Raw genomic sequence first — 24,339 nt, 5'->3', positions numbered from 1 at the left:
CAGGGCGACCTTCAGCCAGCCCTCTGTCCTTGCCGGCATACCAGCTTCTCCCTCAGGCCTCTGCTTTTTGTTAAGTCTCCAGGGAACTTGGAATTTTTCCAAAACATCATTGACTGTATCTCTGTTGCTGCAGGCATGAGCTTGGCCTCCCAACATGGATCTCAGTTCCTGATGCCATTTCCTGGGGCAGCTCCTGTTGCTGCCCACTGCCACTAACCTCTGTTCTCCCCAGCTGGCTTCCCTGGCCCCAGGCTCTGCCCCAACAGCTCTTCCTCCACGTAGTTTAGCCGAGCCCTCATCGTGCAGGACACCGTCACCACAGTAGCACTCTCTGTGGAGTTCCAGCTATTGTCAAGGATGCTAAGAGTTTCACATGCATTCTGTGACCTGATTCTTCGAAAAGAAGGACATGAAGCTCTGAGAAATGCAGTCATTTGGTTTAGGTCCACAGAAGGGCAGGACCAGCATTCAGACCAGCCTCTGTGACCCTAAAACCTCTTCTCTTTCTGTCGTATGAGGGGACTGTACTTAGGTCCTGTGGCTTCCTTTCTCGGAACCCTGAAAGAGCAGCCTGGGATGAACTCTAGCCTGTGAGGCCCTTCTGTGTGCCCCCGATCTTTGCAGTCTTGTCTTTCTTGAGATGCGCAGAGAGTCTGTGGAGCATGTGCTTCGAATCAAGCCACCTTTGATTTGCGATCGGGCTATTGCAGTGTTCTGAGTCGCCTGCTCCTCTTCCAGGAAGGCTTTCCCTGACTGGGGAGGATCCCTTTCTCTTTAAAATCCTGCCACTTGCTTCGGACTCTCCCTATTGTATTTCTAATTCCTGGCTGCAGTCATCAGAATTCGAGTTTTATTGCATCCTCTTAAAGACAAGCGTCATCTGTTGTATAGCTTTCTGTCCCCAGCACGGGACAGTCATTCCGTTGGAAAAAATAGTAATAGATTGCTTCTCGGCCTTTTGGCTAAGATCAAGTGGAGAAAGAGTGATGGAGACATCCCTGAACTTGCACAGGAGGACTGAGGTCATGAGTCTGAAAGAAGAGACTGCTCAGTGACAGATCGTTGGCTTTGCCAACAGTGGTTCATTTTCCCAAGAAAGAAAATCTGACTACCAGGGTGGCCAATCTAAAAAGCTGCATCCTTAAAAGATCTTTCTCTCTCTTTTCTGGTAAAAGTACTATATAATTCCTCATTCTCATGTTATGAGTTCCAAGCCTTTCAAATATGTACAGAGAGTAAGAATGATGGCACGTTTCTACTCGAGACGCTGTTGGGATGTACTGGTTTTAGTAATTCTGTTGCCTTGCAGATAAAGGATGGAAGCAGATTATTGGATCATCTTTTTCATCTTTTTTACCTCCTCAGCTTTCCAGCGCATTGCTTGGCAGCATTGTTATGTATATTTATGTTGTTAACATCCAGTTTGGAGCACAGACTTCCGACCAAATTACACATAATGCCCTAATGGTCTTCACTCTGCAAATGGTATTGTGTTGGCAATATACTCTTTAACATTCCACCTCTCACTTAATGTCACACTTAACTGCAGCTCTTAACTTTGGAGTAATGTAGACATTTTCTAACAGTTTCTTATTCTGAGTAAGATACAGATAATTACCTTCCCTTGGGAGTATGTTACCAAATTTTTTCATCATATGAAAAACTCTTGTTAGCTGTGTCTTAAGTCATGCCTTTGGTTTGTATGTTTTAGTTTCTTCAGATGGAGGTACTGAGCCCTCTGCCTTAGTGGATGACAACGGTAGTGAGGAGGACTTCAGCTATGAAGACCTCTGCCAGGCCAGCCCTCGGTACCTGCAGCCCGGCGGTGAGCAGCTGGCCATCAATGAGGTACTGGAATTCCACACGACAGTGGTGGATACGGGATACCTGATTTTTCAGGGTCCACAACCACTTCTGACTTTGTTCCCTAGTTCTTCTTTACTAAGCATGTCCGAAAACCTGGAACTCTGATTAAAACAACACTGTGATTCACTTTGGGAGGCCAAGGCAGATGGATCATTTGTGGTCAAGAGTTCAAGACCAGCCTGGCCAACATAGTGAAACCCTGTCTCTACTAAAAATACAAAAAATTTAGGTAGGCATGATGGTGTGCACCTGTAAACCCAGCTACTTGAGAGGCTGAAGCAGGCAGAATTGCTTGAAGCTGGGAGGTGGAGGTTGCAGTGAGCTGAGAGCACACCACTGCACTCCAGCCTGGGCGACAGAGCGAGACTCCATCTCAAAAATAAAGAAAGAACAACACTGTGATTCTCTGACCTTGTCCAGGAAAATGTATGGGATTAAGCTTTCTGGGTAGAGGCAGCTCATCTTTTTAGGTAAGGAAGAGCAGCTCCCCATCAGTGTTCGGCCAGTGCTTTCCACTTGATGAAAGAATACCCTCCCTTCCACTATCTCGTATAATTCTCACAGCTGATCTAAGAAGCGGACATTATGGTTATTTTCCACATTTTCGTCAACGCTGTGAGGAAAGATGTCTAATTACTTGCTGGCGAATGGCAGAGCTGAGGTACCCATGTATTCTTCCCTCCAAATCTGGTGTTCCTTTGGCCACTCTGCAGCTTTAGCTTTTTTTTAGGAAATCATTCTGGAAGATACCTCCAGCTTTTGGCGTTCTTGAGCAGAACGTGTGGAGCATAACTCCTTAGTGAGTCAGCGTCTTTACTGAGATGGCCAGTGATGTGTATCGTTGGGCACTAAGGAGACGTGCAAAATCACCTGCTCCCGTGGCCAGTGGATGGAGGAGCCACATCTGTTCCTGACTTTTTAATTGTTAACGATCCCAGGATCATGCTATGTTCTCTTTAATTGCTGTAAAGTATAAAGTTAGATGCAAAACTTACTCGAATTGTGAATAAAGTATGAATGATCCACACTGGAGGGAGACGTGAGGGACTTCCAGTAGCATATGTGCATAACTTTAGTAGGCTTGGCTCTGTGACATCTAGTACGGCTGCCAGAAACCATTTTTGGAGCAAATAGTTCAGAATTCAAGTTTGCTAGATAACTGACTTGCTGCTAAGTGAGCAACTAATACTTTTTTAAAAAGGGGCTTGCCTGCCTGCCTGCCTTCCTCCCTCCCTCCCTCCCTTTTTTCTTGCATTTTGCTCTTGTTGCCCAGGCTGGAGTGCATTGATATAATCTCGGCTCACTGCACCTCTGCCTTCCGGGTTCAAGCAATTCTCCTGCCTCAGTCTCCCAAGTAGCTGGGATTACAGACATGTGCCACCACATCTGGGTTTTTTGTTTTTTGTTTTTTTTTTGAGACAGAGTTTTGCTCTTGTTCCCAGGCTGGAGTGCAATGGCACAATCTCCGCTCACTGCAACCTCCGCCACCTCAGTTCAAGCGATTCTCCAGCCTCAGCCTCCCGAGTAGTTGGGATTACAGGAGCCCACCACCACGCCTGGCTAATTTTTGTATTTTTAGTAGAGACGGGGTTTCACCATCTTGGTTGGGCTGCTCTTGAATTCTTGACCTCAGGTGATCCACCCACCTTGGCCTCCCAAAGTACTGGGATTACAGGTGTGAGTCACCACACCCAGTTTAAGGGCTTTGTTTAAAAGCAGGTAGAGATGCCCTCCTGACTTTGTTTTTTCTTAGTCTGTTCTCCTGGGTTCTCTTTGTGTAACCAGTCACATAGTCAGTGTGGACCAAATGCCACCAGCATATCCAAGTGAGAGGATACCAGTGTCACCCTGAGAGAGTGCACCTAGTGGCTCCCTCACCATCCTGCCCACTCGTGCTCTATGCTGAGCGCACCCCATCGTCTCCTTCCAGCTGATCAGTGATGGCAACGTGGTCTGCGCGGAAGCCCTGTGGGACCATGTGACCATGGACGACCAGGAACTGGGCTTCAAAGCCGGGGATGTCATCCAGGTTCTAGAAGCCTCCAACAAGGACTGGTGGTGGGGCCGCAGCGAAGATAAGGAAGCCTGGTTCCCCGCGAGCTTCGTCAGAGTAAGTATGGGGTGCTTGCAGCTTTTCCAAAGTATCTGGGGGTGCTGCAGGATCCTTTCAGGTCAGAACTCGCCTTTTATCAGGTCAGTTCTTTTGTAATTGATATCTGACATGCAAGTCACACCTGTAAGAAATTAGGCTGGGTCGGAGCAAAAATGTTAAAGGAAGGCAAGCGAGTTGCTCAGTGTTTCTCTGTGGTCCTCGTGCCTGCTGGTACAGCCGCAGTCCTGTTGAGGCCATGAGACTCAGGCGAGGGCCAGGCTGCCTTCCTAACAGGTCACAGGAAAGTAGGAACCTGGGAGGTCTCCTGCCTCTGCTCCATGCTGCCCTCCCCTGCCCCAAGTCACCTGTCCCGTGTGTGGGTTGCAGTTGCGAGTGAATCAGGAGGAGCTGTCGGAAAACTCCAGCAGCACCCCCAGTGAGGAGCAGGACGAGGAGGCCAGCCAGAGCCGCCACAGACACTGCGAGAACAAGCAGCAGATGCGGACCAACGTCATCCGGGAGATCATGGACACCGAGCGGGTGTACATCAAACACCTCAGGGACATCTGCGAGGTGGGACGCCAGGCTGGGACCTCACTGAGGGTCACAGTACGAGGCTACATGAGGTGCCTGGGCTTTCTCCCCACCTCCACCCCCCGCCCCCCCATCAGACTCCCACATGTACACACTTGTCCACTGCTCATTCCTCCGCCTCTGCTTTCTGCACTGCTAAGTCTGAGTGCTGCGGCTGTCCTAGCTGTTGGTGGAGGTTTTTTAGAGTCAGGGTCTCTTTTCAGAGACAAGGCTTTTCTTAGAGATGTCACCCAGAGTGGAGTACAGTGGTGTGGTCATAGCTCACTGCAGCCTCCAACTCCTGGGCTTTAAGCAGTCCTCCCTCCTCAGCCTCCCGAGTAGCTAGAGCTACAGGCATGCATCACCACACCCAGCTAGTTTTCTAAATTTTATATAGAGACAGGGTCTCACTGTGTTGCTGAGGCTGGTCACGAACTCATGGACTGAAGCAATTTTCCTGCCTTGATTTCTCAAAGTGCTGGGATTAGAGGCGTGAGCCAGTGTGCCCGGCCCCTCTCTTAAGTGTACTCTGCAACTATCTCTATCAGGACCTAATTCCTGAGATTATTTGCAAAGAATGGCTTTCATTGAAGGCAACACCCTCACTTGATTTTACAAAGAGTCAAATGTTTGTCCCTATCTGCAACCCCACTGCATCTAATCACCAACTCACAGATGAGATCTTGAGTCATTTAGACACAGATGGGAAAAAATGATGGTTTTATATTGGTCATATGAAAGGCTATATTCTATTGTCATGCTATTCTACTTGGCAACAAATGTTATTTTATAGTCTTATCCTGATTTCAGAGAACTTGTCATTAATAGAGGTGCACTTGAAAGGGTTTTGTCTTCCTGTGGTATTTTATGCTTCTGTGGATTGTGTACGAGCATCACACCACACTGCTGTTCGCCCTGTCTGCTCATTACGGCTCTCCTAGCTGTGAATGCTGATATCTGCACTATCAGTTCAACGCTGACCATTCAGTGCTGAAGACAAGTTGAAGTCAGAGAACTGCCCGTTCTCTAATCGGATTAGCCAGCTGTGTGGACATGCCAGTGTTTAGCTTCTTTGTGCCAGCCATCTCGTTCTGTATGAGTGTGTGGCGAAAGAAGCAGGTCTGCAGTGCCATTTAGGGAAATAAGAGGAACTGCCCATAATTATTGAGCATTGACTGTTTGCCACCCCTCACCTGGATTAACTCAGCTACCACAGCATTCTCACTGGGCAGGTCCTGTTAGCCCCCATTGCAGATGGGGAAACCAAGGCACAGAGAAGTTAAGTGGTGGGGTTGGATTTAAACCCAGGCGGTCTGCCCCAGAACCTGTCCTTTTCTGAACTATTACATTATATTGTTTTCCTGTTAAAATTCATAGCAGGTCGTCATTGGTATGTGTTTTACTCCATGGTCAGTTTATTCTATTGAATGTCATGATAACTCCTTTTGAGTTAGCTGTTTACATGTATGTACAGCCTTTTCTTCTTATCCCACTAGCTCCTACCTAAGCCATAGTATAGCCATGGTGTTGCACACAGATAATTAGTGCAAGCCTCAGATTAAAGACCTACAGATTGGTGCTGTCCATAGAAAGGCGGTGCTGGTGGAATCCTTGGGTAAGAGGAGTCTTTGCCCTGATGAACAGTGCACAGAGCTGCATGGGCTATTTAGCAAGCAGTGACATTCTGCATTTGACAAGTCTCCTGGGCTGTGAAATGGAATTAGGGTTGGGAGAATGATTATCTGAAGAGTTTGGAAAAACACGCGACGACACCAATTTTTGAGCTCTGGTATTTGAAACTTGTTTCTGGAAACATTATATGGTTTATTGGATCCTAAATCCAACCACAGGAGACTTTTTGCTTTCTTTTTATTTTAAAACAAACCTATGGCAAATTGCAGTCATGGAAGTACGATGGCCTCATCAGAGACTCATAGAGTCTCTTTAATTAAAATTCATTCCAAGTTCATGGCTTTAGGCCTACAAAAGCTGTACTATTCAAATAATTTATTTGGATTTCCAAATAAAAAGTATTACTTCTGTATTTTGCAGGGCTATATCCGACAGTGCCGCAAGCACACAGGAATGTTCACCGTTGCGCAGCTAGCCACTATTTTTGGAAACATTGAAGATATTTACAAATTCCAAAGAAAGTTTCTGAAAGACCTTGAGAAACAGTACAACAAAGAGGAACCTCACTTAAGTGAAATAGGATCTTGCTTTCTTCAAAATGTGCGTCACCCTTTACCTCATTATTAATAACATCTGCTTACATAATTTTGAAGTGCATGTCCACAAAAAACAGGCGTCTCTTTTGTTTTATTGTTTGTTTGCTAGATGAATCTTCCATAGAAAGGAGATGTTTCTTCTATCTTATATGCTTATCATATAAACAAAATCTGTATAGTTAATCTTGTCTAAATGTCCCAAGTTCATTTTTTCAAAATCCTTTTATGTAGTCTGGAATTAGGGGGTTACATTTGGAGTAATTACTTTTTAAAAATTTCTAAGGGTTATGCCATAAGAACTATGGAGTCCTTGCTAATAATATCCAGGAAGTGTCTGTTACGTTTCAGACACTGTTTCCAGGGTTTTCTTATATTGGCTTGTGTATTGCTATGAGGTAGATACGATTCTCTCTCTCACTTTCTAGATGAGGAAACTAAGGCCCGGAGAGTAAGTAACCCAAGGCCACATACCAGTAAGAGGCAGCTGTGAAGGCAGACCCGGGCATGTGGCTCCAGGACGTGTGGTTGTGATACTGTAACTGCCTCAGAACCTTCCTGTGATAACATGCATTTATCATTTTTTAACTTAAGATTGACTATTACTACTTACTGCTAAAGGATTTAGAGGAAGATTTTAGTCCCAGCCCAAATAGCTAGGGAATAGTAAGAGTAATAATAATAACAATGACAGCCTCACCGTGCCTTCACTTCCTGGGTGCTGGGCTCAGTAGCTGTCTAGAGTCCTCTGGGGCAGATAGATTTTAAGTGACTGGGCATAATGTTTTTGCGTTAAGTTGGTCAGCTGGAGGCTGGGCTCCATATGTGACCTGGGCATATTTGGGGCATGGTCACAGGCCTCCTTGTGTGGCCTGTGCAGAAGTTTCCTGCAGGAGCCAGCTTAGGACAGGCTGGAGGCCAGGTGGTGGCCTGAGGAAGGTCAGTCTCACAGTGAGGACAGGGGAGTACTGCTGCCACCAGGGAAGGGGTCGTGGCAGGCCCAGCCAGGGTGACGGCAGAGAATTGGGAAGAGAAGGTGTTGAAATGGGCATTTTTGAGGAAAACCTGACAAGACTAGTTGTAAACCACAAAGAATGAGCAACCATTAAAACTGCATACATGGTTTTCAGCTGAGTTGAAAAAATTTGTGGGAGGGGGACGTTAGAGGCCCTGCTCCCCACCTTCCAGGATGAGTGTGAGGCAGGCTAGAAAGAGACCAGGGTGCTGAGTTCCAGGGCAGCCTCATCCCCAACCCCCTCAGAAGCCTGCTGAAGCATCCCTTCCTGCCGGCCAGATAACGCTTGTGGAAACCATGGCAGGGCAGCTTGGGCGCCAGCGGATTTCATGCCCTGTCCTTCTTGCAGTACGCCGTCTTCCTCCTTTCTAGGAATGTCCCTTAGGGAGGGCTGGGATGATGCCTGTCTTTGTCATGTCCCAGAGGCACCCCAGAAGCTGACGAAGCTGTACTTTTCATTCCCAGCAAGAGGGCTTTGCCATCTATTCTGAGTACTGCAACAACCACCCGGGCGCCTGCCTGGAGCTCGCCAACCTCATGAAGCAGGGCAAGTACAGACATTTCTTCGAAGCCTGCCGCCTGCTGCAGCAGATGATTGACATCGCCATCGACGGGTTCCTGCTCACACCAGTGCAGAAGATCTGCAAATACCCGCTGCAGCTGGCCGAGCTGCTCAAGTATACCACACAGGAACACGGGTGAGGGGCACGGGTAAGGGGCAAAGGTGAGGGCACTGCTGCCATTACCTGTAGGCAGCTCTTAACCCCAAGCAGTGATAGGTGGGCATCAGTGTCAGCCTTAACACTTTGGGAGCTCCATGGGAGAAGTTTTCAGATTGTTCAGAATGTGTGCAATTAACTATTGAAATAGAGTGATTGAAGAGCCTCCAGAATATCCACTCCTAGAGCTATGAAGACACAAGGGTCATTCGTGAGCTGTGCCACGAGTGCATGGCGGCTTTTGTTGTATTGTTATGTTGCTTACCTGTATTTTATAAACATGCCTTTGAGTACTCAGTAGTTAGTAAAGACCGTTTCTGAGGGAAACAGACCAGTGTGAATGGAAAGCCATAACTCTCGTTCTCTCCTGTACCCTTGAGGTTGATGCACAGCAGCTCAGCTCAGAGCAGGATTCTTTATGGCAGAAACATTACTTAAAAGTGGCTTACCTAAAGTTACTAAGCAGTCTCTACTTAGCAACATAGAAGGGGTGAGGGCACATACAAGCTTGAACTGTAAAAGGGTGTGGATTGTCAGGGGTGCGAACCCATATGGGGCGGCTGAGAAGACCAGGGCACTGGGCGCCTGCTGGGCCCTGAACCGTTCCCTACCCACCGGGGTGTCGACTCTCTGGTCTTCTCCCTGTTCCCTCCTGCTGGGAGCACAGGGCTTCCTTCATGCTTACGTGAATGCTGCATCTCCCTTCGAGCTTCCTTGGTGCCTGACTAAGCTCTTCTTGTTACTCACACTTCTGTTGTTTGAATCTCAGCTTCACCTGAACAACAAGCAACAAAATACACACTCTCTCTGTCTTTATTATCTGCCTTGGTTGTTTCTGGATCCTTCTCACGCCCTTGTTCCCTAGCCATATGATCTCTTCTGGGGGAGCCAAAAGTTATCCTTTGTTTCCTTAATAGCCAACCATCATTTCGTGCATGCACAGAAGCGTTTGTGTGGTTATACATTAGGCATATCACCCATTCAGCACTGGAATGTGCATGCCCATTTTCCATGCCATGGGAAATGTCATCACAGCACAGCCCAGCTGTTTGGTACCTCAGTGCTTGGCTAATTCTGAGTTCTCACCTGGCCAGCAGGGACAGGATAGTCGTAGGGCAACTGCTACGTGCCAGGCTCCAAGCCAGGCTACCCAGGGGTGCAAGGGTCTAGGCTAAAGCTGACTCTTTTAGATGAGAATCGAAACACGGTCCATGCCCCTGACACAGAGTCTTTAACTGCACCTGTAGCTCTGGAGAGGGTCATCTCAAAGGGTCCTGATGAGAAGAGGAAGAGGGAAGGGATTGTACCAGGAGGAAATTTCTATGGCAAACTACAACAGTTCTGGGTTTCAGCAGCTAAATATCTCCCTGCAGGGAGTGGAGAGTGAATCATAATTCTTTTGTCCTCTCTGCCTCTGAACTCCTGTGGAGAGACAGACTTAAAAAAGGAAACTTCTGGCCGGGCGCCATGGCTCACATCTGGAATCCCACCACTTTGGGAGGCCGAGGCGGGTGGATCACCTGAGGTCAGGAGTTTGAGACCAGCCTGGCCAACATGGTGAAATCTCGTCTCTACTAAAATGCAAAAATTAGCTGGGTGGGTGGCAGGCGCCTGTAATCCTAGCTAATCGGGAGGCTGAGGCACTAGAATCACTTGAACCCAGGAGGCGGAGGTTGCAATGAGCCAAGATCGCACCATTGCACTCCAGCCTGGGCGACAGAGTGAGACTTTGTCTCAAAAAAAAAAAAAAAAAAAAAGGCGGGGGTGCGGGGGGAGCCTTCTTACAATTAGATTGGAAAGTAAAGAATAAGAGCAGGTCACTGAACAATAGACACTAGATATGGGTGTTAGCTAAAGAGTTAGGACTAAAGGAATTAGAAAAAGGAGTTCATTGAGAGAGATAAAAGAAGAGAGAGCTATATATTTTTTTCTTTTTCTGATGGAGAAATCAGAAAAGTTCAGTGGAAAAGAAAAACAGTGAAGTCAAGAGAGCCACAAAATTGAAGAAAAAAATTGTAGTCGTAAATACCTTCTACAGATTTTCAAAGACATTTTTAAGAAAATGTCTTGATGGCATGATGAGGAGCCAGAGCCAAAGAATTAATAAGAAAATTAAGAAGCAAAGACTTCTTGAAAGATGTGGGCAGGCAGCTTAGTACATTCTGAGATGGGAAAGCTGGGTCCAGAAGTCCACGCCTCACTCTTCAGTAGTTGATTTTCTTCCTTTAAGGGCATTTTTCACCAAGAGCATTTGCAGATTTTGGTTTTTTCAAAATAAAAATTAGTCGACATGACAGAAAGTCCATTTCCTTGTCTTAGTAAAACAAAGCAAAAATTCTTTTAAAAAAAACCATTACAATTTAGTTTTGTCCAGAAAAACGTATTTTGTGACCCTTTCTTCGTTGCTGGAGTCCTCTTTGGGGGCTCTGTGCCCATTATTTTGGCAGCCCGTGGTGTCGTTCTTGCTCCTGCCCTCTGCCCCACTTCTGAGTGTGAATGGGCCTCTCTGAAGATGGCAGGGTCTGCTTGGTGGGCAGTGTCTGGGGACTTCCTAGGAGCTGGGATGAATTGTGTTTGGTAAATAGACAATAGAATCTGCTTTCAAGGCTTTCCCATGGCTGCGCAGGAGGATTCTAATTCATTCCGGCTGTGATGGAGTGGCCCTGTCTGTCCTGTAAGTTGCCATGGGAAAGCGGAAAATATAGCTCATTAGCTGGATGGTTGGTCTCCGTGGCCCCACATTATTAACGCTGAGCAAAACCTGAATGGGAAGCTTGCAGATGCTGGACATGCTCTATGCTAGCCTGTGTGCAGATTAAAACTGTAGTTTCTGCTTTTCTGGTGCCTACAGTTTTAGTGGGCTTGGGAGTGGGGCCCTCCTGGGGAGAACATTTTAGCTTGACGTGACTGTGATGGACGGAAAGCACCAGAAGGGAAGATCTGTTGGTGAGGCGAATGCCATACTGGCATTTCCGTAACTCACCACTTCAGGTGCCTGTCCTCTCCTGTCCTTTCCCGAACAGCTTAAAAGATGAAGACTCAGAGCAAATAGTGACTCTTGAAAATGGTTAGTGATTTTTAAAGTACTTTATATACAAGAGTCGTTATATGAGAATCAGAGCCATAATAAAGACTGTTCTTTCTGTATTAATGAAAGTCACCCATTGTCACCATGACTAAAACTTATTTATTTGTGGCATTTACTGTCATTCATTGTGATTTCTGGGAAATGAGTGAAAACATTTTTATTCCAAAGAATTCTGAATTGCACTGGGTCAGCTCCCTTAACCTATGCAGACTGTAGTCTATTCACAGGGGAACAAGAAAAAGGGAAACAGTGGCTATGATGTAAATGTCACTTTGTCTAGAGCATTTGTATACGAAGAAGCGCCCCAGTGATTATTTTGCCAGTCCTCATTTGTAAGGTGCATGTCATGTGATTAAAATTAACCTCCCATCTTGCAGTGATTACAGCAACATAAAGGCAGCATATGAGGCCATGAAGAATGTGGCCTGTCTGATCAATGAGCGCAAGCGCAAGCTGGAGAGCATCGACAAGATAGCTCGCTGGCAGGTGTCCATTGTGGGCTGGGAGGTAAGTGGGAAGCACCCCGCATGATCCCATGCCACTCGCCCCTCCCGCACCTTTGATCTGGTGCAGATGCACTTTAATATCCTATGGTCAATATCTTATATTCTTGGCTTTAATGGTATATATACCATTAATGGTAAATGTATTTTGAGGCATATTGTTGAATTTAACAGTCAACTACTTTATACCCCACCCCCATAAGAAATAAAATCTGAAGAGTATCTGCAGTTAATTTATTGCCGAGCCTCTGTCTCTCCTCGTAGAGGGAGTTCCATGGGAACAGTAGAGGGCATTTTAGTTGCAGCCACATAACATAGTAGTAGAAGTATGGGGGACTCTGGAGTCCCTGCCCACATGTGAATCTTGTATGATCTGGCCAAGATTAATTTTTTTATCTTATAAATTGGGGAGGAAAATATTATCCACCTCATAGGCTACTGTGAGCGTTTTATAAAACAGTACAGGCCAGGCACAGTGGCTCACACCTGTAATCCCAGCACTTTGGGAGGCCAAAGTGTGAGAATTGCTTGAGCCCAGGAGTTTGAGACTAGCCTGGGCAACATGGCAAGACCCCATCTCTACAAAAAGTAAAAAAAATCAGCCAGGCATGGTGGCATACACATGTATTCCTGGCTACTTGGGAGGCTGAGTTGAAAGGATCACTTGAGCCTAGGAGGTTGAGGCTGCAGTGAGCCGTGATCGTGCCACTGCACTCTAGTCTTGGTGACAGAGCAAGAGTCTGTCTCAAAAAAAAAAAGGAAAGAGTACAAATACAATGCCTGTAATAATGGTCCAACAAATTTTCTCTCTCTCTCTGTATTTATAAAAACAGTGACAATAGCTAGCACCTGTATGTGTTTACCACATGTCTGAATGGCACTGATCTGAGCCATTTGTACATGTATGAACTCATTTAATCCTCTACACCATCCTATGAAGTAAGCACTATTATTATACCCATTTAACAGATGGGAAAACTGAAGCACAGAAAGGTTAAATAACTTGCCCAAGACCACACAGCTCAAAAGTAGCAGAGCTGGATTCAAACCCAAGCAGGCACCCTGGCTTCAAAGTCTATGCTGGTGACCACTGTGCTCTACTGCCATTAAATTAAGAACAACAAGCAGATGCCATTCAGATTGTTTTTAGACCAAGCTACATTGATTTTACATCTATTAATTGGTCAGAACTCACTCTCCCAGAGGACTGAGAAAGTTTGGAGCAAGAAGTTAGGTTTTTAACTGAAGTAGGCTATAGGTGGTTAAAATTGGAGAGAAACACATACATTTCAAGGGCCTTATAGACTTCTGGAGTTTGGGCAGGATCTCAGAGAACACTGAGTCCAACTCTCTTATTTCGTAAGTGAAGAATCTAGGGCACAGAATTGCTCTGAGCAAGTAAATAGAAGAACTATTTTGGAGTCAGTCTCTTTTGCCTCCAAAAAATATTGTGTATGACTGGGATTAAGGGAGAATCAAACCTTATTTAACAAGGGCCAGTGTCATACCAAATACCATAAAGTAACATTGGATTGGATTCAACCTAAATATTGTAAAAGTGTGTTTTTCTTTTTGATTTTGGATGCTGACATTTAGGGGATAATTTGTCAGAAGTTAATTTCTTGCTGACAATTTATCGTCTGGCCTTTTGTTTCTATGACCCTAAACAAGTTGCAATTCCAGGGAGCTGCCATATACTCAACACAAATAATGTCAGGTCCATAATCACGATACTGTGTCCCCTACATGAATGCTTTCTTACATGTAAGCCTGTGTGCTCTCACTCTTGGAGGCTCCGTTTGGGTCAGCTGCTGTTTCAGATCTTGACTAGGTTCCATTAATTCAGCATGCCTCTTACCAGAGGCTTCAGGCAAGGAAGACCCCTCAGCTAACACAGAGGCACTGTCACATTTTTCTAGTGAGTAGGAAGAAAAAAGAAAAGGAAGAAATTTCAGGCACCAGGAGACCAATAAATCCAGGTTTATTAACAAATAACCTTTGAGGCCCTGCCTACCTGTGAATGGGGACAAGTGGTGGGCAGCCTCAGGTACCTAGGAAGTCTGAGAAAGATTCTGTGTTAGGAGTCTCTTCCATATCCTAACACCTGAAGGAATACAAATTGGGAGTTTGTTTTGTTTGTTTGTTTGTTTGTTGTTGTTGTTGATTGTTTTTTAGAGAGAAGGGTCTTGCTCTGCCCCTCAGGCTGGAGTGTACTGGCGTGATCACCACTCACTACAGCCTCAAACTCCTGGGCTCAGGGGATCCTCCCACCTCAGCCTCCTAAGTAGCTAGGACTACAGGTGTGTGCCACCATGCCTGGCTAATTTTTAAAATTTTATGTGGAGATGGGGTCTTGCTATGTTGCCCAGGCTGGTCTCAAACTCCTGGCCTCAACGATCCTCCCACCTTGGCTTCCTAAGTAGCTAGGACTACAGCTTTGCTAGAATTGGAAGATCTTAAGATGTGTTTTCATCCTTCCAGGGACTGGATATCTTAGACCGAAGCTCAGAATTGATTCATTCTGGGGAACTGACCAAAATCACTAAGCAAGGCAAAAGCCAGCAGCGGACATTCTTCCTGTTTGACCACCAGCTGGTGTCCTGCAAGAAGGACCTGCTGCGCAGGGACATGCTGTACTACAAGGGCCGGCTGGACATGGATGAGATGGAGGTTGTGGACCTGGGGGATGGGCGCGACAAGGACTACAACCTCAGTGTGAAAAATGCCTTCAAGCTTGTCAGTAGGACCACGGACGAGGTTTATTTGTTTTGTGCCAAAAAACAAGAAGACAAGGCAAGGTGGCTGCAGGCCTGTGCAGATGAAAGGAGGCGGGTGCAGGAGGACAAGGAGATGGGTGAGCAGCCCTTGGCCCTGCAGGCACCTTTGCCTCTGCTTGCTGTAATAGCTTCATTCTCCACTCCCATGGGCCTGCTCTGCCCAGCCTTCTCCCTCAGAGCTGAATCCCACCATGGGGAAAAGACAAGGGATCTGCAAACCCTAAATACTTCTGAATGTACTTACAAGACAGACCATGTCAGATGTAGTTACTACAGGCAACATTTATTCAGTATTTACCTTGTGCCAGACATTCTGTGGCCCATTTATAGAGATTGTCTCATTGAATCCCTATGAAGTGGTTACTGTTATTATACCCAATTTACAGATGAGAAAATTGAGGCTTATGGAACTGGCCCACTCTTGCACTGTGGCCACATAACATTTAAATCCAGCACTTTGGATGCCACATGCAGGGTATGAAGAATAAATAATAAAACCAGCTCAGTGTGACCCCAGAGATGGAACCCCACTATGGTGACCATCACCCAAGCTATCAGAAGTACCAGGTGATTCTGGAGTCCTCCCCTTTGGCTGTGCCTGTGCAATACCTTCAGTGTGCCTCACTGCCACAGTTGATCCACACCCAGCAGCCTGCCCGCATGCTTCCCATCTCTCCCTATGAAACTCAGGATGCCGCATCGTCCATTGCATTTAAAGCGATGGTCCTTCACATCCAGTGTTACATTTGTGCTTCTTTGGTTTGTCTTCCCAGCTTCTGCTGACCTGGAGGTGCAGTGTGGCCCCTGAGACTGAAGCGGCCATGCCTGGCATTAATGATGGCAGCACCCACAGTCTCTGAGCCCCTATTTCATTGCCTCCCAAGCTCTTTAGGGTTTTGAGCACAATCTGTTGAATGGAAGTCCGGGTGCCACAGTGAAGGATATTCATCTCTGCAGCCCAAGTGAGCCCAGCCCTCAAAAGTCGTGGTCCAGGATGGAGGGGAGCCAGCACACACCCCTCCCCATCCTTGCCCACTGCCATGAGGACAGCAGGGCTAAAAACCAGGAGGTGCTTTTTCTGTCCTCCCCAGCCACTGGCTCTAAGCTTGGCTACAGAATTTGGTCTCCCCCACAGGAGGTTTTGTGAGATTCTGCAGTAGAGTTGGAGGGATTTACAAGTTGGTCAGGCTAAAGCAGAAGCAGGGATCTCCTTGGAAACACTCAATGGGTAGACATTGGCCTGGACTTGGGCCACTCCAAGATACAGAGCTCCCCACATCACAGGCAGCCCCTTACACCAAGTGTCGGAGTGTCCTTTACACTAAGAGGAAATCTGATTCCCCGCAACAGCCATAGATTATTGGTGTGGACTCTGGGGCCCCATTGGAATAGGGCTAATCACTCTTGGGCCCAGAATTCATTTCAAGATGACAGTTACTAAAATGCAAAGTGACAGAGCCACAAAATCTTAGTTTTACTCGTTATATGACATTGTCTAGTGCAGGCCCTGAAGTCTTCTGTAAGTCAGAGTGTTTGGATTCCCGAAGACGGCACTATTTAGTGGGGGCATCCTACACGCTTTCAACAGTGTCTCTCAATAGAAAGGAAAGGAGGGGCCTGATGTGGTGCCCTTTGCCCTGTGATGCTCCCCATGGCCAGTGCTCAGAGACGCAGTGCGTGACTGAGGCACTCGTGAGCCAGTAAGTCTGTGGACTGGCACATGTGGGATAAAACTGGATGCATTCCTTGCCTCAAATATTTTGGCAGCCCTCGTGCTTGATGCATGTGTGTGGGTAGATGCTTCAGGTAGCAGGTCAGAGAGAATGGACACAGAGGGCCTTGGAGGCAGGGACAGCCCAGTGGCCAGCATACAGAGCCTGAGCCCAACATCAGGACAGTCTGGGACAGATGTTGGGCATGTGAAGGAATCAGGGCCAGGGAGCAGAGTGGGCAGAGGTAGAGGGGGAGCCTTGGGAGTGAGCCAGGCAGTGCAAGTTAGCAGACGCAGGGCCTGGGTCAGCTCTGCCAAGCTGGAGCGAGTACCTGCCTACAGGAGGAAGGCTTCCCGCGGGAGAAGGCAGGGCCCCAGCACCCAGCCCTGGCCATTCAGCTCTGTCCTTCCTTCTCCTTCCCCACATCCTGCGAAGCCAAGGGTTACCTCGTCTTGTGTTTCCAGTGACTCTTGTTTCACCCAGTTCACGCACTGCACACGTACACTGTCACTGTGCTACTGGACTTACAGTGAGAGAATGCTCAGGGCACACACTACTCACAGCTGGGGTACAGAATCCAGTACCTGCTACTCATGTGGTACCTTTGTTCAGGGTGGAACTGCTAACGTGCAAAGCTCTTACAGCATATGGGTGAACAGGCCCTGGGACCCTTTGCTCTGTCCTCTCCTTCTGCGGCCTCATCCTTTAGGTTATAATTGGGTTGACCCTGTGAACATTTGCCCGGGAGTGTCGGGCTTCACACAGACATTCTGCATTCTCATGAGCACCACCCCGTTTCACTCTCCAAACTGTCCGGGTTTGCAGGACAATCACATGGCCACCTTGGCGATAATCCTTGTGACTTCCCCTTTTCTGATCTTCAACCTGTCCGGGTTCTTTGAGGATTAAGGTTCTTTGTCTCAGGTTTTGGTGATAACCTCAATGCTGATATGGGCTGTGATGCAAGTTTTGCTCTGAAACATGTCCACGTGTTCTGAATATGTATCACATTTATTTCTAAATGCAGGAATGGAAATTTCAGAAAACCAGAAGAAATTTGCCATGTTAAATGCTCAAAAGGCAGGACATGGAAAGTCAAAAGGTAAGTTATGGAGAAAGCTTTGTCCCCTTAATGCTTATCAGTATTCTCCTGAAAATGGGGAGCATACCCCAAGTTGTCAGCCTGTAACCAGCTTGGAGCAAGGAGAACAGTGGAAGTTAGAACTCAAGGGCAGGTCCAGAACAGGGGGCAGGTGAAGGTGGCCAGTGTTTGGTTTTGAATGTGCGTCAGTGTTTGCTCCCATTGGAATGTGGGCACAGGAAGCCTTCAGAGGTGCTGCCGGAGGGTGCTGGACCTCCTTGCCTCCTGGGGCCCCTCTGCTCCCCTCCTCCAAGTGCTGATGGTGTTAGCCACCAGGTCACGCACATCCCCAGTCTGAGGCAAACCAAGGACTCTTGCATCTTTTAGGCATGAGACAACAAAATCTCAAACCCCAAACTGCTTGGCAGCTGTAGGCTGGATATAGTCTAGTTTAAGTAAGAAAAAGATGTAAAAGTTCGGTACATCAGGCAAGGAGTTAGACAAAAAAAGACACATGAGCTGATTTAGGGTGGTGATTCCCTAATCTCCATGCACATTAGAATTCCCCGGGGAAGCTGTTCAATAATGCTGATGCCCAGGCTGCATGCCCAGGGGCTCTGATGCACTAAGATTTGTCCACACTGCCGGTAATGCAGATGATCTGGCCCAACAGGAATTCAGTAATAAGGATTTTTCCCCCAAAATATGCACTGCATTCTTAGAAACTTTACTCCAATCATCTTTCTACTTTAAATACCCTATGAAATGTATCTCTTTTGGTATTTTCCTGACTGCAAATGCAAAAACAAGGACCAATGAATCCCAGGACTGCAATAGACCACTGACCTTTAGTCAGTGAAGAACTGATTCCCCAAACCACACTTAGCACTCCCCTGCTTTCTCCATGCAAATACAGAATTTCTTTTCCCCACTAAGTTACAAATACCTTTAAGGCAGAAAAACCCATGTTATTATTTTTTTTAAATCTCCACTTCTAATGTCAGATGACTAGTAAATCAATTTGTTAGAATACATTGTTTTCTGTCCGTATCTTCTGAGAGTCACTCACCCAGCAGCCAGGCTCCTCAAGAACAGAAGGACTGCTGACGTTCACAGGTGGCCACCGGGTGGAACGCTGTGCCTGGGTTATCTGATTTCTTCCTTCCTGCCACTTCGGGAGATAGGGAGAGCCTTCTGGCAGGCCAGGGGCAGGGGCGGGTTCTGAACCAAGGCCTTCCTGCTTTCAGGGCCCACCCTCTTCGTGCCATGCTGACTTACACAGTTACTTTTTGATCTAATCGCTAATTTTAATAAACCTTCTAAATTACCTCTGCACAGATTAAAAATACCTATGCTGGTGAAGTTTTGATTAGAGTGATTAGGTATCGGGGGCACAGTTCTAAGCACTTTACTTCTATTAATTCATTTAATTCTCATAGCAACCCCATAGGTACTGTAATCCCTATTTTAGGGATTGGGGAACCAAGGCATAGAGGAATCAAATAATTTCCCCAGTAATCCCAGCGGATAAGTGGCACAGAAGAATTTGGGCTGAGGCAGCATGAGCTCCAGACTTCCATTTAGAGCATTTTATTGCTACTCACCTTGACTGTCAGTCTGGCTCAGATTCTGCCACTTCCCACTGCGTGTCCTGGCATTCAGTTTCTTTCCCTGTCAAGTTGTTGTCATAATACCCCCCTTGGAGGCTTTTTGGGAGAGTTCAGTGAGAGAGACTGTGTCAAGCTCCACACGGAGTACCTGAACATAACAAGTGTAGCTACTGGACCTTCTTTTCGGTTAATGTGAATTAAGAATTCGCTCTCTACAAAAAAATATAAAAATTAGCTGGGCGTGGTGGCACACACCTGTAGGTCCAGCTACTTAGGCTGAGGAGGGAGGATCGCTTGAGCCTGGGAGGTAGAGATTGTAGAGATATCAGTGATCCAAGATCACACCACTGCACTCCAGCCTGGGCGACAGTGAGACCCTGTCTCAAAAACAAAAAAAAAAAAAAAGAAAGAAAGAATTAGCTGAGAACTTGGACTTGGAGTCTCGGCATTTTTATTTTTTTCCTTTCTGGTTAACAAGTGACCCTCAGTCCCTGTTCCATCTCTCTCCCCTCCCGAGTCAGGCTACAACAGGTGCCCCGTGGCCCCACCGCACCAGGGCCTGCACCCCATCCACCAGCGCCACATCACTATGCCCACAAGCATCCCCCAGCAGCAGGTCTTTGGCCTGGCGGAACCCAAGAGGAAGCCCTCGCTCTTCTGGCACACCTTCAACAGACTCACCCCCTTCCGGAAATGAAAACAGGAGGCTGTGCTTCCATGGAGCTGGGTGTCAAGAGAAGAACTGTCTTTGTTTCTTGTGTGCTTCAATCCAGGGAAAGTTTCTTGGACCCAGTGATAAAAACTTCCTTTTAGGGATCAATGAAGGAGAGAAGGTCTTGGAATCACCTTCAGTCTTTGGAGACCCAACTGCCTTTGTGGAAGGGAGGAGAAGGTCATGACACAAAGCTTTATCCTACACAGAAACACCCGTGACCCGCTATGAGATGGCCCAGATGTGGGACCCAGTACCATGCTCTAAAGCGAGTGATTAGGCAGCAGCTGAAGCCACCCCTGCTGATGATGAGCAAGTGCCTGCTGCAGGTCCAAACACAGCATCCAGGGCTTTGCAGTTCCTAAGGAGTGATGAGGTTAGGGGATCACTTCTGCATTTGATTTTCATGGATGTCTTCAAGACAGGGTTGACACAATGCTGCACGTGTCTGGTCACACTTAGAAACTGAGCTCTTTCTTCTGTAATACTGGGGGACCTACAGCTGCCATGGAGCTGACCATGGTGTTCCCTGGCATCATCTGTGTCCACACAGATGCTAACTGGTAGTGCAAACATCATCCTACAAGGTTCCTCTTCCTGCAAGCAAAGTGGAGAGAAACAAGATGCATCTGTCACCTTCACTGCGGTCCTCAGTGCAGAGCAACTTACACATCCTCAAGAATCCACTGCTTTTCAGGCAAGGAGGGAGAAATCCTACTGCACACTGGCTTTGTCCCAGAGTCGGGTTCCCTCCTGCCTGCACGCCTTGAGTAACTCCGAGCAGAAATCACGTCTTGCCTACACACTGTAACCTAAGAAACTGCTATTCAAGGCTGGGCGTGGTGGCTCATGCCTGTAATCCCAGCATTTTGGGAGGCCAAGGCAGGTGGATCACCTGAGGTCAGGAGTTCGAGACCAGCCTGGCCAACATGGCAAAGCCCAGTCTCTACTAATAATACAAAAATTAGCTGGGCATGGTGGCACATGCCTGTAATCCCAGCTACTGGGGAGGCTGAGGTAGGAGAATCTTTTGAACCTGGGAAGTGGAGGGTGCAGTGAGCTGAGATCGCACCACTGCACTCCAACCTGGGGGACAAAGCGAGACTGTCTCCAAAAAAAAAAAGTCATTTATACAGCTGTAGCTGTTTGCAATATAAAAATCTCATTTACTCTAATATTTACGATACAGTGAATATGAAAATGCACTGGTCAGAAGGCACTGTCAAAGAGCCGCACCGCTCCTGACATCATCCTCACCAATGAAATCACAAAGACAAGCAAAGCAGTCCTGCTTCTTAGGAATCAGAAGCTGCCTTTATCACATAAAGCCAAACAGGGCATAACCATGATAACCATGTCACGTGAGCATGTCATCAGGCTTCTGAGGACTTGTTCTTTATAAAAGAGACCTTCACAAATATCTTGGCTCAGAGATAGCAGTCTTTATTAACAAAGGCCACGTAGGCTGACACCTGCAGATAATCATCTCCTTTTCTTTGTCTATGTTGTGCATTTTCATGATATAACTTTTAACTATGTCTAGAGAAGGCAGGCTCTGCAAGAGAGATGCCCTTTCAACCCGCTCAGTGCCCTGGACAGGAGATACTGTGTTAAACTGTTAATGGATATCTATTTGAGAAGCTCATTTTTGTATGCGATCCCTGCAAAGTTTTTTTTTTCTAACAGGCCCATCATGTTTGAGAATAAACAAGTCTGTGATGTCAGAGACAAAGGTGTATTCTTCAGTCTGCAGGTGTGTGGCACCTCCCTTCTCCCCTGCAGCCCCTCACATCCAGAGCTATTCCTGAGGGTGACATCATGCATCAAGAAAACATAACCTTGGTCCTCTCAGGTGGACCCTTGGAACATTCTGTGATGGCTGATGTCCATTCTGAGCCACCTTGGCACTCGTGCTTATAGGCAGCATTGCTAAGGGTTCAGGTGCCCCATGGCTAACAGCCCCTGAGTTGCTTCTGTGGACCATCATGCCACCTGGTGCGTCCTGAGACAGAAGTTGCTGCAGGAAGGAGCTTCTGGAGAGGTCCTGTGGCGTGTGAGTGTGTATGTTTCCTTTTTGAACGGACATTCCAACTTTAGTTGTGTTTATAGAACTGACCTTTTTACTAACAAAATACAATGATATATTTTGGAAACTACTTAATATGCTTTTCCTGCACACCTTAGCAATAACTGTAGGGGTCTCTGCTAGAGTTGTTTGTGCGTACAGCAATTTTGAACAAATTGTTTTAAATGTAATATAAGAGAATTAGTTTAAGGAAGTAAAGAGAATCATTTGCTTTTATTACATTTTCAGTGAGGATTCAGTTTAAGAGTCATTCTTAGGGCTTCCATTTCCTAATATTTATTCATGGGTGATGACGAAATGGTTTGCATTTTGTGGCCAGTCCTAATTTATTTTCCAGCTGAGCCCTAACTTCCGGTTCCCACCTACCTCCACGGACTTCCTAACAGAGACTTACGAATACCAGGACGTGTTTTTGTTAAGTCAGGTTCAATTCGTTGCCCCAGTCAGTTTTATACAGTGTGAGGGTCACTCGATTAAAGATCTCTCCTGGGTAGATCCTGCTTGGATGTTCAGGTGATTTTGAAAACTGCTAACATTTTTAAAAGGCTAGAACATCCTTTGACTTCTTGAAAATCTGCATGTCTGGCTTGGGTTTTATTACCACATGCCTGAGTTCTTCAAAGAATGGAAGGCTCAAGTATTCTCATTTTCCATTTGCCAAACTTCCTTCCTGATTTGAGTCACATGTTCCACTCGGAAAGAAAGGGAACAGTGAGCCTCCTTCATGGACGGTGTATGAATTCCATTGGGAATCTTGCTCTCTCCAGCCTCTATGCCTTTCTCTCTTTTTAACCTTTCGTTACATAATATTATAGATGGGCCAAAAAAAAAGAAAAGATGACATAACATTTTGATGAATTTCACCGATTCCATTCTTCACGTTTCAGAATTTATTGACTTTGTTGGAAGACAGTTGAAGTAGCCTTGGGTCAAAAGCAGTCTTTTCACTTGTGATCATACCTGAAACACATAAAACCCGCCACAGATTAAAAGCAATTATAAAATCATCAAATTGAATGTTTGCAGAATCCTGGAGCAGTAGATTTCTTTGTCTTTGACCTGCGGACTAGAAAGAGGGCAGCAGTAGTATGCTGGAGCTTCCCTGGGATACCAGCCACATGGTTTCTTTTCATTAGATCTGATTTTTGTTTCCCACTGTATATCTGATTTTGTAGTTGAAAACATTTCACCACCATCAAACACTATTTCTGAATATTGTGCCTTTTTAAAACCTAGCCTAGATGAATACCGATGCCATTCTTATTCAGAAAATCCCCCCATCCTACATGACTGTTATCTAGACATAAAGCAAAGTGCATTTAATTCAAAATTTGGTTCACAATATAAGTATTTTGTAAAAGCCAGCTGAACCAGCATTTTGTCAGGTGGAAATCTCTGCAAGCCAAATTGCTGATATTCCTTCATGCAAATCAACTTGGTGTCCTAGTCAGAATAGAACAGCATAATTACCTGGAGTTAGGGGGAGTATTTCTGCACTATTACTTGTAAGGGAGAGAAGAAACTTAGAATTGTCCCTCAAAGAAGTGTCAAGAAGTATGAATAAATGTCCTTTCACCAGCTCACAGACCAGAAATTGAGGACCCAAGTCAACTAGGTGAAATTACTAGCCGACCCAGCTTTCCCATAGTAACCTAATCTGCAAATCGTTCTATTAAAGTCTCATTGTTTTCAGGATGCAATGAAAGTGGATTTCAAAAGGCTTTGGAAAAATAAGTGGAACATGACTGATCTTGAAAAAAAAAAGCAAAAGCTTAAATATTTGATACAAGTTTACTTAGCTACAACATACTTTACATTGTTGCCTTTAGTTATCTCACAGACACTGACATTTTATATTTAGAAAATACTTTTAATCTTTCTAATCTTTTTTTGTAAATATTATTGTCCATTGTGTATGACTCGCTAACCTCCTTTGCAAGGCTTTGGGCAACATTTTAGCTCATTAACTTCAAGATGATGTGTCATCTGTATAGGTCAAAGGATGGGACTTCTGAACTGAGGAATTCGCTGTTGACAGCCAAAGTATAGTGTACAAGATGGATGTAACTTGATATGTATTTTTGTTGAAGTTTTTTGTAAAAAAAAAATTATTTACAATGTTATTTGAATGATTTTTTAAATGCTGTGAATCTATATTTGTTGTTTTGTATATTAAAATTCATTTGCCAAACTCGTTCTGATGATGCATTTGAGTAGCAGCCTTTAAAAGGAGGAAGTGGAGAGCTAGGCGCGGGGGCTTCTGGGATTTGTAGCTCCTCT

At 46.0% G+C, this 24,339-nt stretch overlaps 1 protein-coding gene across 3 annotated transcripts in view; it reads left to right on the top strand.

Annotated features, from left to right (window-relative positions):
• SPATA13 (spermatogenesis associated 13) overlaps positions 1 to 24,250 on the top strand; it is a 153,652-nt gene extending 129,402 nt beyond the window's left edge. For 2 of the 3 annotated variants that reach the window (XM_030813237.1, XM_030813238.1), the window contains 9 exons: positions 1,712 to 1,848; positions 3,797 to 3,976; positions 4,346 to 4,531; positions 6,584 to 6,763; positions 8,237 to 8,469; positions 11,956 to 12,085; positions 14,563 to 14,935; positions 17,598 to 17,672; positions 19,783 to 24,250. In XM_030813237.1, the coding sequence (XP_030669097.1) occupies positions 1,712 to 1,848; positions 3,797 to 3,976; positions 4,346 to 4,531; positions 6,584 to 6,763; positions 8,237 to 8,469; positions 11,956 to 12,085; positions 14,563 to 14,935; positions 17,598 to 17,672; positions 19,783 to 19,958 (1,670 nt within the window). In that variant the 3' untranslated portion in view covers positions 19,959 to 24,250. Of the gene's footprint in view, positions 1 to 1,711; positions 1,849 to 3,796; positions 3,977 to 4,345; positions 4,532 to 6,583; positions 6,764 to 8,236; positions 8,470 to 11,955; positions 12,086 to 14,562; positions 14,936 to 17,597; positions 17,673 to 19,778 lie in introns of all 3 variants that reach the window. The other variant, XM_030813239.1, reaches the window with a different exon arrangement.
• The last annotated feature ends 89 nt before the right edge of the window (positions 24,251 to 24,339 follow it).

Source organism: Nomascus leucogenys, chromosome 5 (assembly GCF_006542625.1).
Source record: "Nomascus leucogenys isolate Asia chromosome 5, Asia_NLE_v1, whole genome shotgun sequence".
Taxonomy (NCBI): Eukaryota; Metazoa; Chordata; class Mammalia; order Primates; family Hylobatidae; genus Nomascus; species Nomascus leucogenys.
This window is presented reverse-complemented; position numbering and strand designations above follow the sequence as displayed.